This window comes from Pleurodeles waltl, chromosome 11 (assembly GCF_031143425.1).
Source record: "Pleurodeles waltl isolate 20211129_DDA chromosome 11, aPleWal1.hap1.20221129, whole genome shotgun sequence".
In the NCBI taxonomy this organism is placed as follows: domain Eukaryota; kingdom Metazoa; phylum Chordata; class Amphibia; order Caudata; family Salamandridae; genus Pleurodeles; species Pleurodeles waltl.
The window spans coordinates 223,022,376-223,038,017 of NC_090450.1; the positions used below are offsets into that span (position 1 = coordinate 223,022,376).

At 44.7% G+C, this 15,642-nt stretch overlaps 1 protein-coding gene across 1 annotated transcript in view; it reads left to right on the top strand.

Moving 5' to 3' along the window:
* Positions 1-648: 648 nt before the first annotated feature.
* The window catches only part of LOC138266597 (nucleoplasmin-like), a 96,490-nt gene continuing 81,496 nt past the window's right edge, over positions 649-15,642 (top strand). Inside the window, exons 1-2 of the mRNA XM_069215433.1 lie at positions 649-993; positions 3,844-3,926. Of these exons, the coding sequence (XP_069071534.1) occupies positions 930-993; positions 3,844-3,926 (147 nt within the window). The 5' untranslated portion in view covers positions 649-929. The remainder of the gene's footprint in view (positions 994-3,843; positions 3,927-15,642) is intronic.

A 15,642-nucleotide genomic window follows, 5' to 3' on the forward strand; every position in this document is an offset into this window, starting at 1 on the left:
GGTGTTTCAGAGGAGAGCTCTGGGCACCGACACGTTTATATTTACAAATTAAGCACTGAGCACAGCACACACTGCGAACATCCCAAGTGGGGGGCCTACACGAGGCGGCCGATATTGATTCTACTCAAATAGCTAAATACTGTAGCATTCCAAAGGCTTGTGCCTTTGTTCTCACGCAGTATTGTGGAGCAGACGATGAACTGAACCTCTGGTGCCACCTTCTGTCCAGAATTAATTTGTTGCCTGCATGTTATGTGAGGGAAGGTGCATGAAAGAAAGTTTAAAAACCAGGTTACCCATGGCTTTTATAAATTAGATAAGGCGATTTAACCCCTCTTGAAATCAATTTTTGCTTGTTGCAGTGGGTTACGCGACATATGGATTCATTTTAAACTATCATTGATTTCGGTTTCTGTAATAGTTTATTAATGACGGAAGAGAGCTAGGAAACGCTCTTGGAATTGGGTGGCAATGTGGAACCAGTGTGGGAATGCGGCAAGGACTAACAATTTGAGTTAGTGGTCTAACTCGTGGTGAGTGGCACTTGGCAAGGCTGCCTTTGACCTCACTCTGCAGCGGGTGCACTCCAGCATTCCTTTTGATACTAGAGTCCAGTCCGTGTTTTATACCACCCATAGAAGTAAATAACCTAACAGAAGTGGGCGGTCTTGCGTGTATGGCTTCAAGTGGACGCGAGTCAAGGAGAGCCAGGCAGCGTGCGCTCGTTTTCACCTTTGACCTAGCTAACTGGAGCTTCGAAAGTTTGATGTGAATTGAGCAAAGACCAAAACCCATTGTTTAGTAATTAGGATCGACATTTGGGCCGTTTTGTCCATAACCCAAGGACTCTGTTTTTCCCCCAGGATGCTCTAAGCAGCTGAGTGCGTGCGGTGTGGTCCAAAACGCGCCCGCACACCTCTAGCCATACAATGGAGTCCTTCAACATGTCCAGCATTCATTCTGAAGAGGACGTACCTGCCTACGTTCTGTGGGGTAAGCACGCACCGTTACGCGAATTACAACACATAGCGGCATTTGCTGTTACATTGAATTGTGTTTACTCTAGTTGTGTTTGCCAAGTGACCCCAATGCACGTGTGGCCCCTTTAACCCCCCTGCTTTTTAAGCCAAGAGTATTTTTAATTCAATCATAATTACTATGAAAAGAAAACTGCTAGTCCCAAAATGCAAACTGCTGCTTTCAAAAAAATCGTGCACCGCAGGAAGTATCACGTGATCAGTCGACAGCAATAAATCGATAGATCGTGCGTTATGCAGGTGAGCATTTGTTTTCTAATATTCAATAGTTTCAAAATAGAACAAATTAAAAAATAGTCGGAGTAATTACAGCGTTTTGACATCAAGCTGTCATTTCCTGGCACTCTATTTCCTTTCCGTGGCGCGAAGAGATGATCTTCTTGTTCCACTTGACGCTTTGAGAATCGAGGGAGGTTGTGTATTACCTTGTTAAATACCGCTGTGTTTAAATTTTGAAAGAACTCTGCCATCTGGTTCTTTGTGCGAGAAAGCAGGTGCTGTTTACGCAAAATGTACGTCCAGGTGTAAATTTGCGTTCATCGTCACCTGGAAGGTGATTGTGTTAAAGCATCTACAAATAACTCTGTTCTTGGCACGAGCGTCGTGACCCGTTCTTAATTTGTGGTGTTCGCTCCTTGCTTTGTGACCGGGAAGCACAAATCGTGGAAACAAACAATGCGTTTGGTGCACCAAACATAATCCCGTTTTGGACATAACGTGAAGACGGCCCCCAAAGAGGCATTCGAGGCCTCATAGTGATTGGGAACTTCGTTGTGTGATTAAAAGTAGTTGTTTTACGGCTTTTCCACATCAAGTTAATTTGTTTGCTATGATGCCAGTTTGTTTGATAATGCTATTTAGGCCATACAAACAGTAAAACCGACAAAATGTAATTTTTAGTATAACAAACTGCTCAAATTAAATATATATTATAAATATCTTCATTGTTGTACATTTAAGTTCCAAACGTGAACAACATCCTTCAGAAAAGTGTACAGTTTTTTCCCCAGGTTTCGCATATCTCTATTTCGCATATTCCTGTTGCCAACATAATGTATTTACTATATAGGACGTAAAAGACAGAAATGCTCAGATCTACTTTTAGCAACAGTTGGGGTCCATTTTAAGAATGTCAAATAGTTCTGTCTACATTTTTAAGTTGACCATTCCCACTATAGCTTACTTCAAAACATGCACACGTGGTGCTGTGTAACTAAGAAGCCACGCCCACGTCCTCCTTCGCATTCACAAAACTGAAAATGTGTTGGTATGACTGAGGGATGAGGAATGAGGAGTAGGGATGATGGATGTGGAGTAGGGATGATGGCTGAGGCATGAGAAGTATGAATGATGGAAGATGGATGAGAAGTAGGGATGAGAAGCAGGGATGAGAAGTAGGGATGATGGAAGAGAAGTAGGGATGATGGATGAGAAGCAGGGATGATGGATGAGAAGCAGGGATGATGGATGAGAAGCAGGGATGATGGATGAGAAGCAGGGATGATGGATGAGAAGCAGACATGATGGATGAGAAGCAGGATAACGTATGAAGGATGAGAAGCAGGGATGATGCATGATGGATGAGAAGTAGGGATGATGGATGAGAAGTGAGAAGTAGGGAAGAGAAGTGAGAAGTAGGGATGATGGATGAGAAGTGAGAAGTAGGGATGATGGGTGAGAAGTAGGGATGATGTACAATGGATGAGAAGCAGGGATGTTGGATAAGAAGTAGGGATGATATATGATGGATGAGAAGTAGGGATGATGGATGAGAAGCAGGGATGAGACGCATGGAAGAGAAGCAGGGATGATGGAAGAGAAGCAGGGATGATGGAAGAGAAGCAGGGATGATGGAAGAGAAGCAGGGATGATGGAAGAGAAGCAGGGATGATGGATGAGAAGTAGGGATGATGGATGATGTATGATGGATGAAAAGTAGGGATGATGGGTTGAGAAGCAGGGATGAGGAGTGAGGAATGAGGATGTCCTAAAATGGATGCTGTACAGCTCAGTGCAGATCAGCTGAAGAATAGTGTCCTGTAATCTGCTGCATCCTAGGCTAAGACACACAGTGGGGGGAGGGGATAAAGCCCTTTAAGCCGAGTGGGGGTTCTGTGCTAGGCCGCACCCACTGAATATAATCGTCTTGCCCTAGCCATTCTAACTACATATGATCATCTTGCCATAGCCAACGCACACTGCATATCGTCTTTCACTTGACGTACCCCTACCGCATACAGTCATCTTTCCTTAGTCCACACCATTTGCATAATCGCATCTTGTCCAAGCAGGCGTCCTTTCATACGACCATCTTGTTTTAGGCCATGCTTCTTCTATTCCTTCTCGTACATTTAAGCAAAATCACGAAGTACCTGCTCCTCGTAGTGATGTGTGAAACAGCATGTCCGAAATGGCAAATCTGACTAAAAATACACCGAACTCTGGGAATCGCTTACTGATTTTGTATTGTGGGTTGAACACACAGTTCCTTGGTCAGAACATTTTCCATGAATTTAATTTGACCTTTAAAATGCTCAAGGTCAATTTTCATACATTTCCCATGTCTGTATTCAATCCAAACTGTTCTGTCTTATTTTATTTGTTAGATCTGTCTCATTCCTGTGCACTGGTGTTCATTCAGTTTCAATTCTCACATCAAATTGCTGATTTGTGTTTTGGTTGGGAATACCCACATGAGCCACAATTTCCCTTTTTAGTCCTGCATCTCTCCACATTTTGTAACACCCGTGTGCTTGAAACAAAAAGCTTTGTTTTGTACCCTAAAATGTGTGTTGTTGTTGGGCAGGCTGTGAACTGAACAAGGAGACGACAACCTGCACTTTTAAAGTGAAGGACGATTTATTGGAGCACCTACTTTTTCTGCGAACGGTAAGAGGATTGATACTGACTGGATCTGGCGTTAAAGCAGTGCTTAATTTGTAATAAAATGAATCCCAAGGAATTTAATTGAAGGTTGCTGTCTTCAGCTTTCACCACCAACAGCCCGGGACAATGCTGCCAAATGCCACTGCTACCTACTAACCCCTCACGCTGTTGCAAATGTGTCAATTTGGACTATTCCAGGTCACCAACAGCTCTGAGAATGGTCTGGGATAGGTATTATTATTTTAATGTATAGAGATTTGTTTTTTTTATTATTCTGCTGAAATTATGTGCTCAAAATAGAGAAACAGCACCACATGTGGTAAACTGTCAGAAATAAGTGCCAGTGTTGAGAAATATGTGCCACTGCAGAAAGCTGATAAACACATGCACAAATTAAGCACTGCCTTTAAAGGGTTACACCAACAACATACCGCGATAAGCAGGCCATGCACCACAGCAGCAAAGGTAGTTCTGCACAGTCTGGCAGCAGACCCCGGTATTGGAGTTTTGTGTGCCTGAGGCCAGAGAAAGAGTATATACAGATACAGTCCTGTGCTGGGACAGAAGAATCGTCGGATATTACAATTCCTAATATTTATGTGTATGCCTGAGTGCTGGTAGATCTTGATCCATAACTCATTCCAAATTCTGACCGTAGGTAGTAGAAGAGGTCCTTGAATGCAGCAGTATGGGTGGAGGAAGAGTCTGGATCACAATGTTCAGTTTCAACTTTTGTGTAGGGGACCATGAAAGTCGGTCCACATCAGCTGACACTTCCACAGCCCACCACTTTTCAATTAATACATCTGCTTTTGTATTTGGAGTACCTGGTCCTCACAGATAAATCATATTTCTGAAGCTACATTCTACCCAGAATGTACATATTTCTAGTATAATTGTAAGACATTGGTGTTGGATGGGTTGGGTAAACTGTGCCTGGATTATGCTGCTGTACAGCCTGCACCACATAGTGGCATTATATAACCGTGCTTCATGTGCAGATGAGGAAGCAACAAAAGAGTAGGAAAGGGGAGATGCAGAGTAACTTGGGGCATATGAAGAACAACTAAAAAGAACAAAGAGAGGACAGCGACTCCACCACCACCTCCTCCACATGCCATCTCTTTCCCAATAAAAGCAGAACTGGTCTAGAAAAGAAGGAACGGGTGTATGACTAAGAAGGGGAGGCAATCTCACCCTGTATTGGTAAACATCTGAGGTAAGTGGGGATTTAACTGTTTGAAGGTCAGTAGCACTTTGCCAGCATCTGAGAACTTACCACAGTGAAAAGTCCTAGAACCCCAAAAGAAGAATTAAAAAAAGTGGATCCTCATTAGAAATTGTTAAACTAATGTGTGGGGGTGTTTTTGATGGTCCTTTCATGTGGACCAACTGCAAATTATTTCACATGCTTTTAATATTGTTAGATTTGTTGCTTTCGAATCGCAAAACTCCTTGCATTCCTGTAAACTGTTCAAACTTTAGAGAACGGGGGTGGATGAAATAGTAGGGGGAGATGTGAGAGCTTGCAATGTCCGCTATGTGCACACATGCGTCATGATGCCCCAGCAGCCATTTTGACTGTTTTACTTTGCCATTCTAACTTGGCAGAAGCCAATTAAAAACCAGTAAGATAAAAATAAAGCTGATGCAAAAGAAATGTCAAAGCCAATAGACTCGCCCTAGTCTTTTTTTTAAAGGGAAATCCTATTACCTTTGCCAATGCTCCTTCTGTTGAGACAGAACTTAGCAAATGCTGAGGTCCTGGGTGGCGGGTTGTGGGGGTGCGAGGGCAGGGTAGAGAGGAGAGGGATGTTGCCAACAACTTTCCGAAAGCTTGTTCTATTTTGAAATGTGTACCTCGAAGTTAAAGGAGGAATGTAATTTCAAACACACTTCTGGAAGACATGCACTCTTGAAATCCATGCCTCGCACCTTCTGCTGGAGTAGTTTCTGATAATACTAGTACACCGCTATCCAAAAGTAGTACATTTCAAGTATGAGCTAGACAAGGTTATGTTTTTGCTTGGTGTATATTTTTGGTTGCCTAGATCGTTGCTGCTTGTAATGTTGGCAGCCATTCTGACAGTAAAGTAGATTCGTGGCATGTGACACATCCAGCCAGTCCTGACTTTTAACCAACAGCGCTTTACTTGTTTGACTTGTGATTTTGAATCAGGCATTATAAATACTGAATTGGCAATTCCAGCCCCGAAAGTACCCTTGCGGTGTAAAACGTTTTTTTCTATTTTAAATTGGATTATAAATCAGATACTCGTCTTCTACAAAAACAATTGCGTACTTTTTAAGGAGTCTCTCAGAATATTTTATATAACCTATATTTAGCCCTACTTAAATTATGCCGTTTATGTGATGGCAAAATGTTTAGTTGCAGGGTGATTCACTGTCAGTTCTTTAGATTACTCAACTGGTGCCTTGCCTTTTGAAACGAAGCCAGGTGTCCTGCCTGGTTATTGCTAGGCTGTCGGTGTGTCAGACTTGCCCCACCTCCTAGCTACTGAGCGAATATTTCTTCATACATATTGAGATTCGAATGTTTTTCCTTGTTCCCTGAATGTACCCTCATCCGGAAAATTAAGGACCTGGTGCTATTTGAGCCGCACTATCAGAAAGCCAAATACATTTTTATTTGCAGTGAAGTCAATGGTATGTTTCTGAAGTCACACAATCTATTTTATGATTCCAGGAATTTTGGGCTGCGTACCAGGCTCCTTATTTATAGATGAAAGACGGTTTAGGTCTGTTTGCACTCACACATGCCTTGGGCAGGAGCAACCTAGCACACCCACAAGATGCCACAAGCCTCTCGCTCTCTAGCATACCTCTCTCCTGGATGTACTTTAGTGAGGCGTTGCGCACCTGGCTCTGCCGCTGCGACCCTTGACCTCAGAGGTACCACAGTCATGAACATGGGGGCAGCTCTTTCTTATGGGTGTTGGTTTTCCACCATTCTTGTTTTCTGCCCATGTTTTATTAATCTAATAGTGAATAATGCAAACCAGACCTCAATGCCAGGCTCTGAAACTTAAACAATTTTTAAATTGGCTTATACCCAATTGGTATACCATAACTTACATGTAAGTCCCTGTTAAATGGTACCAGGAGTTTCTCGGGACTGTAAGTTACGGTGTCCCACGTGAAATGCAGCACTTATTGTGCCACTGCTAGAGTGACAAAATAAAATACGACTCCCAACCCGCCAATGCAGGTTGGAAGAGCGGTTTACAAATTGCTAACTCACTCTAGCCATTTAAAGTAATGGCAAAGCGCAAACTTTCCTTCTTAATATAAAGGCTCACCAGCCATAATGCAGGGTGCAGCATATCAAGAAGCAGAACATGTATTTAATATGTTCTGACAGTAAAATCGCTAAACTGACACTGTTACTGTATGAAGGGTTAGTATCCCGATTGGCCAGTGCAAGGTTACACAACTCAGGAGTGTTAACATTTGAATGGGACTACTAAAAAGAATACTTCAAGGTATTAAAAGTAATGTGACAGTAGATCAGACTTGATGCTTAAGTCGAATTCAATGTAGCTTTGAGTAAAAGGCCACTTTAGAAAGTTGCTACTCTGTTGCCCAAGTTTCCTGTGGCCATTTACGGTTGTAAGGCACAAGAAAGCTTTCTGCCCTCCTGCGGAGGAGTGTGAATGACTCCCTGGAAGCAAAAACAGCCTGTTTTTTTTGATGGGAGCACAGCCCTTAAATAGCCACCTGTCTAGGGTGGGCTACTGATCTCCACTCGCCAAGAACAGGGTTCCCCCATCTTGGGAGTGGGCAGAATATTGTGTCCTTGGATTGCTAAATGCCACACATTGCAGGAAGTTTTCACCAGGCGGGAGGGACCCGAGTAGCCCCTTGGCTAGTGACCGCTGCCTCCCTCAAGGGCACTTTATGGACAAAAATTTGACACCCAGACCTCTGATCACGTCTGGACTGGAGAGAGGTCTGAAGAATAAGTGGCCTGCTTTCCTTGGACCTGGCAAAGAGAGACTGCACCACTGATTAGACTGCACCTGCTGATCCTTGTGCTAGCAAAGCAAGGACTGTGCCAGTGGGTGCCTGGTTCCCGGAACAGTCATTTCTGAGCCACAACAAAGGAGGTGACTACAAGAATCAGTTGGCTGACTTCCTGTTTTCAGCTCCAGGGCCAAAAAAGCTGAAAAGGCCCGTGTTAGTTAGACAGGAGCCACAATCATTTGATCGCCACTGACTTCTGGCATGCAGTCAGGTGACCAAGTGCTGATGCTCAAAAGTTGCACTAGAGTCTGCTTGACCTGGGAGAGTCATTGGCGTGCCACTGGACAACCAAAGGAAAAAACAGCCTCCACCAAAGGAAGCAACCGGCTTTGTTGTGACCGGTAGCTCACTAGCAACTGGACGTTTGATTGACAAAGGCTGTGGACTGAGTAGCCCTTGGCAGCCCCCTTCCATCCACCACACAGCACCCTACAGTAACTTCAGCATACTTTCTCTTGCACCAGGGCCACTCCATTGGTGTCCATGGCATTTGGCCCATAAAACCTGGAACTGGACTGAAGACTGCTTTGGTGTCCAGGTAACTGTTCTACAACTCGTCACTGGCCTGCTTGACATGCTCCTTTCTGGAGGTGGTTGCCCAAAACGGACCTCAGTACTAGGGGTGTGCTGTAAACTCCCCTGCTCCAGTGGAGTTTTGCCACTCCAGTTTGAGCGCTGATTTTGGCAAAAACTCCACACCTGCCGTGTGGCAGAGTTTACTGACCCCCACCTCTGTGTACAGTTCTGGTCTGGCTGAAAGCGGCACATTTATGTTGCCTTTTTTCTCTTTTTAGCTATGCCATGTGTGTGGAATGCAACACACTCATCCCATGCCTTGTTCTCGGCTGGCCCAGTCAGTGTGAGGAAGCACGTTTCCGAAATGTGCGGCTGAGAGGAAGGAAGCTGTTGCATCTTTTACTGACCCTTGGGCACAGCGTGGGCCTGGAGGACATACAGCACAGGGTGGCATTCCCAAAGCTGTTGTGGCGGCAGAACATCCTGGACTTTGGCCTCAACCAGGTTACAGATGTATACCATTCAATGGCCATTTATAAGAAGACAAATGTGTTTGACATTTTGAATCCGATCAGGAGATAGCGTGTGCATCCAGTGTTTATCGTTTTTTAGGGTCGAGCCTGCGTTGCATGCAGTGGCGTAGCGTGGGGGGTGCAGGGGGGGCTGGCCGCACCGGGCGCAACATCTGGGGGGGGCGCGCTCGCACTCACGAGTGCTAAAATCCACGGGTTAGGGGGCGCAAATTACTTGCCTTGCCCCGGGTGCTGACAACCCACGCTACGCCACTGGTTGCATGCGCTCGCGCATGCGTATCGCAGCGAGATGCTTTTGTATTTAGAAAAGGGCTCGGAGCCCTGTCAGTGTTTTTTATTGGTTCGTGGGCTTGCCTAATAAAATCTGCTTGCTTTCATTAGTCGAAGGCACGCATACGTCATGCCTTTTCCGGTGGCTAGCCCTCCTCGAGCGCAGCGACCAAGTACAGAAAACATGCAAGGCTCTCTGTTTTCCATCGGGCTTGTGGACTTCTTTTTCTCCAATTTACGAGCGCGATCTCGCTTGGCAGAAGTCGAGCGCTTTACATAGTTAATTTCACTTTTTCGGGTTAGGTACATAAATGCACTTTTGCCCGATAGATGAAAAGTCGGGTTAGGAGTTTACAACGCGATCAGCTCTAACATGAGCAAACGCGAGACCCGTTGCATTGTAAATGCTTGTTTCATTTGTGGTTCATAGTAGCTGCTAGCTCGATTTGGCCTATTTATTTTATGCTCCTCGTAAGTAGTAAACAGAAAAGGTGACTTCCCTGTAGAAGCCGGATTCATTTCTGCCACTTGAACTATTGCACCTGGTACCCTGATTCATTAACATGCTCCGTGGCTTGCCTATTCCCGCACAAAGAAAACGTGTTAGCATTGCTAATCAACTATGCGAGTTATAGATTGGTGCCACAACCTAAAGGGCAACAGGTGGACGCCACTTTCTAATATTTTCAAGACAGACGGCATAGGCAGCTGGCCTATCCCTATTTTGTTGTAGCTCATTGATATAGCTTTCAATTTAGATGTACATACCGCCGTTCTTTCTTTTATCTTTTTATTTATTTAAATGTTTTCAGCAAAAACCATAGAATGGGCGTCGGAGTGCTTCGTATATAAAGAGTTGCAGGTTTGTACAGTGCTCAGAAAGCTTAGAGAGGATAGATGTTCAAAGTGTTGAAGCAGATGTCATACATACCAAAGCTGCTTCACTCCAGCCGCAGTGTGCAGGGCTCAGAAGAGTAAGAAACAGGTTTCTAAAGCGCGTGATTGCTTATAGGTGTCTTGGCGCTGGAGTGCTCTAGGCGAATATAAGGCAAGAGGCCGTCATTTGAAAATATGAGGGGAAAAAAGGCAGGTTTTTAGTAATTTCCTAAAGTGAAGTAAACTGGATTGCTTTCCCCAATTCAGTTGAAGGGAGTTCCAAGGACTGGATGGGCAATAGGAGAAACGTTTGCCACCCCAACTTTCTTTGTTGTGGGGACCGCTACAAGTATGGCAGAGCTACATCTAAGTGTGGTACCTGGTATATACTAAACAAAAGCCTTTGGTAAGTAATCCAAGCCTGTCCGATGAAGAGCTTTGTGTACCAGACAGAGTGCTTTGAAATTACTCCTTTTCTTACTGGTAGCCAATGCAGGTTCTTGATGAACTGAGAGACTTAAGTAAATTTCAGAGTTTTCAGCAAAGTCTTGGCAGCTGCATTTTGAAGCGATTGAAGATTTTTCAGTAGACGCTTTAAGATGCCCAAGTAGAAGGCATTACAATAGTACATTTTTTAAATGACCAATGCTACAATGGCTGTCTTTTGCAAATGTAGGGGAATATAAGGGAAAATCTTTTAGAATTCTGAAAAGAAAAAGCAGGTCCTTTCTTTCCACACCCTTTGAATATTCTACCTAGGATGTAATTCTTTGCGGGATCTAAACCTAAAAAGAGCTTACCATAGAACGATAAACCAGCTAACCTAACCACTATTGTCGCAGTTGACAAACCTTTGCGAACCAAAAACAGAACAAAACGTATCACTCTTGCCTCTAGCAGTCCCTGATCCCGACTCCCCATTCCTCCATGTTCCCCTCAAAGAACTGAAATTCCAACCAGGCCAGGCAGTAACTCCTCCCAGTGGATTCAGCTAAGGACTTCTCGACCAGCCTAATGAAAGTCATGCTCCCACTCCCAAATCTCTGCTGAAACAGATGTCTTATGTTAATCTGCGCCGGATGCCAGGTGCCAGGCTGCGGAAACATTGCCACAGTGAATGAGATATTGAATCACCTATAGAATTGTTGACACCTCAGGTGAGTGTTGCCTTAAAAACTACATCAGGTCTGAGACAGATAAGCATGAAACATCGAAGCAACTGCAGTACGCTCGGATCCCTTGCCTTTTGCCTGTTCACCAGTTCAGCCACTATCGCGTTATTATAATGCAACATCACTGTTTGGTTGGCCAACTCGTCCCCGCAAACCGCGTGTGCCACCAGCAATGGAAAAAACGCCAAGAAAGCTATGCTCCAACCATCGCTTAGGCCACACTTCAGCACACCTCCTGCCATCCCAAAACAAACCAGAAGCTCCGGCCGTATCCGAAAAGATCTGTACCTGCCCCACTGTGTCCTCTTCACGGAAATCTGTGGAAACCCTGTTGAAATTTGCAAGGAAAGCCTCCCAAACTCTGATGTCCTCCCTCATACCCATGGACACCTGTATCTTGTGGTATAGTAATGATGCTACTAAAATTGCTAGGCCAATTCTTCTGCAGAAGGTCCCCCCCGCACCATTCTGCATGCAAAGTTAAGAAAGTCTAGTAATTGTAGCACAACTTTCAGCTCCACCTTGTTCAATACCAGCATTTGTCGTAGAGAAACCACAATCTCATCCACTTTCTCTGCAGACAGTTGGACCACTAAGGCCACTGTGTCCAATTCGATGCCCAAGAATGTCAGTCCCTCCTAGGACCTCTGTCTTTTCACGAGCCAAAGGAACTGCCAGTTCCCTAGCCAGTGTCTCAAAACACCTCAAAGCCCTGCTGCATTCACCAGACCCATCCTTGCCCACCAACAGGAAATCATCCAGATAATGAGACCCTGCCCGATGTCCGCTCACTTTCATGACCCCCACTGCAGAAAAATACTGAATGCCTCAAACAATGCGCAGGAGACAGCACAACCCAAGGGAAGGACTCTGTCTACATATATGGCCCCATCCATTTGCAGGCCCAATAAAGAAACATCAGCTGGGTCAATGGGCAGTAGCTGGAAAGCTGCCTTTATCATACTTTGCCAGTTGCTACCCCCTACTGCACCTATGAAACAAACAAATAGCATAGTCTCATGTTATAGTATTGGGGGAAGCCTCCTATGGTTATCGGATCGATCTGTGGCCTGCATTAGCACGCTCACCTGGCAAATATTTACTCAGGCCCTCCCAGTGAATTGTTCAGGCAAAATGTGTTGGTTTTCTAACTTCAGAAACCGGCTAAGGGCTGACTGCGCCTATGGCTTTGACGCTTTTTTACTTTTGCCTCTGCCCATCCTCTGCTTCTGCCTGGTCATTGTATGTCTCTGGGGCTAATATATATATTTGCACTTTTGTCTGTTTGGAAGTAGGTAATTCTGCCTGTAGAGCTCCAAGTTGGGCAGTAAATGCTCACTTAAAAGTCAGAGTGCCTCTGTTCTTTATCACTTTTCATGCTATGATTTTGACTGTCTCACACAACAATTTCCCTCTTTTATTTCCTTTTTGTGCATGAACGAGTTGGGCTTACTCATCCATTTTATGCACCTCTGTTAAGGATCTGCTTAACCCGTTATCCACCTCGTCCCACTTGTATCTCCAGCCCACATTTCCCTTGACCTATTATTTATATTTTGACGGGGTGAGGGACCTCTCTGGCACATATATTGCAAATACGTAATCCTCCCTTATCTGAAGTCAACCCCAAAGCTCTGTGGGTGCTCAACCCCAATCATCTTAGACACCCCAAGTTTTACCTCTGCGGCTCAGCACCTTCACATTACTAGATCTAGCAGTTAGACATACAACCCTCTTTCTTAGTCCCCATCACATTAGCAGAGTGATAAACAAAATGGTCAAAAAGTAACTGGAACTACTCAATAAGTAAGTTCTAGACCAGAAATACATTTTAAAAATGTATTACAGGAAATCTCGTAAGACATTACAGAAAATATATTGAAAAATGTCACAAAGACTCGGATACAGATAATACAAAATCGGCATCAGAAATATTAATCATAGTAAGTAGACATTCCCTAAGTTTGTGTTGTACTCCTAAAGATTTCTGACGGCTTTATGGAAATGCCTCTTTTTTAATGTCCCCCCCCCCCCTCCTCTTTTTTGGGTTGATGCTGCTAGTTTATCGACTCAGAGTTAACTGAGGCCTGCTACCCTGGCCTCCTTGTCAGTTTTCTAACCCCTCACAAAGTGTATGTTGAATTGGCTTTCCCCTAGTGTATGCTACCCATGGCATGAAAGGCAGTGTCCACCCAGAGTTGCAGCACTGATTGTGCCACCCTGGGTGTGACAAATTACTAAATGGCTCCCAGCCTAATTATACTTTGTCATTAAAACCAATGACAATGCCCCTTCTTCTCATAAAACTATATGTAAGTCTCCTCTGTGGAAGGCCTATCAAACCCTAAGGCAAGGAGCTGTACTTTATCAGGTAGGACATATATTTTATATCTGTATCCTGACAACAACAATCTTAAATTGTCATTTTGCTGTGGGAGAGTTATGAGCCCCATTGGCTAACACAGAGTTACCAGCTGACCACTCAATCTGGCTAACTTCTGTATGGGACTACTGAGATGGGCACTGTAAGGTATCAAATTAATCATGGCATTGAACTTGATGCATAATTCGAATTTAATTTCACTATAATAGTAAAGCAACTTTTAGCAAGTTGCCTGTCTTTGACCCAGTTTATCCCTTGGCCTTACACGATCACCGGCCAGCAGACAGCTTTCTGCCCTCCTGGGAATTTGTGGAAATGGCTCTCCGGTTTAGGAATAATAGCAGCCTGCTACAGGATGAGGTGTACATCCCCTTCACAGAAAACCACTCAGGGTATTAGCCCAGAATGCAAGCTTCAAAGGCTAAGCTTCCTTTGTGGGCAAATGGTGATCACACGCGTAAGCAACTGCCCTTTGTTTGGATAGAGGGACTGGGGAGACCAGTGGCCAAACTGGATTTCCCATGGGTGTGTAACCCACAGGTAGCCATACATCTAGTGTGGACTATCAAGCTCCTGACATATGAGGTAGAGGGTTCAGACCTCTTGAAAGTGGGCATAATGGTGCACTCTGGGATTGCTAGGTGCCAAACACTACTGGAAAGTCATCACCAAGAGGGAGGGTTCCTGGGAGCCCATTGGCTAGTGACTGTATCATCCTCCAGGCACACTTTCTGGGCATACATTTGGTAACCCTGGCACTCCGAACCTCATATCACTCCGGAATTGGTGAAAGGACTGAAGGACTGCCCTGCTGACCCCCTGGACTTGACAACGAGAGGCTGTACCATCTGCTGGACTACACCTGCCATTCCTTGGTCTATGGAAGAGAGGACTGTCCCTGTGGATCCCATACCAAAGAAGTGACTCAGTCAGTTGGCTGAACCCCCACCCCCTGTCCCCAGAACCAGCACCATGGTCATCAAAGCTGCAGAGGCCCAACTCGAAGTCAGTAGCCACTACTGGCAATCAATGCTGATTGCTGCTGTGCACCCCAAGAGAGCAATCACCAACTGCCAACAGTTGCACCAGAGTCTGCCAGTCCTTGATGTGTTAGAGTCCAGATTGGTCACCCAAGAGGGATCCTAGCCTCCACTAAAGGATATCGCTGGGACCCCTTGGGACGGAGATGAATATTTTATTGCACCAGACACGAGCTATAGAACGAGGAAGACACACAGCAATGGTGCAAGTTTGTTATTACTGATGCTAATTTTATTGGTGTCAATGGTTTCCTGACACTCATGTGAACCGCTCTAGTTTTCATCATCATCCAACCGCACTCCAACTTTGTGTCCCGACCATGTTTGACTTTTCTTCATCATAGTCTCTACCTTGCCCCTGCACCTTGACAACGTGGACATGTGCCATACTCTACCATCACTCAATTTTGCAGAATTATTGAACACTTCTTCCTCACTCAAAGGCGGAGTAAATCTGTCTTGACACTTTCCCACACGTTTGCTACTCTTAACTCTCACATCATCACCCACACTCAGTCTGACCTCCTTACTCTTATGTATAGCATCATAATATCTTACATTTCTTCTGTGCCTTTTCAATGTTTTCCCTTACTTCTTTTGGGGACCATTCAACTATCTTGGCATTCTTTAGCCAACCCACATTGCCTTTGGACAATGGCGTTCTACCCCTCATAAGTTCAAATGGACTTGAACTAGTACTAGCACACATGGTCACTCTAAATGCCTAGTTTTCCATATCTCCCTTTCCCATACCAAATGGTTACGACTAGCTAATTGAGTAATACCTATGAGCACTCGGTTAAACCTCTCAACCGCCCCATTACCCGCAGGATGATACACACAAGTGGTTTGATGCCTAGTCCCGTTCTTCTCAAGTACTCCTTA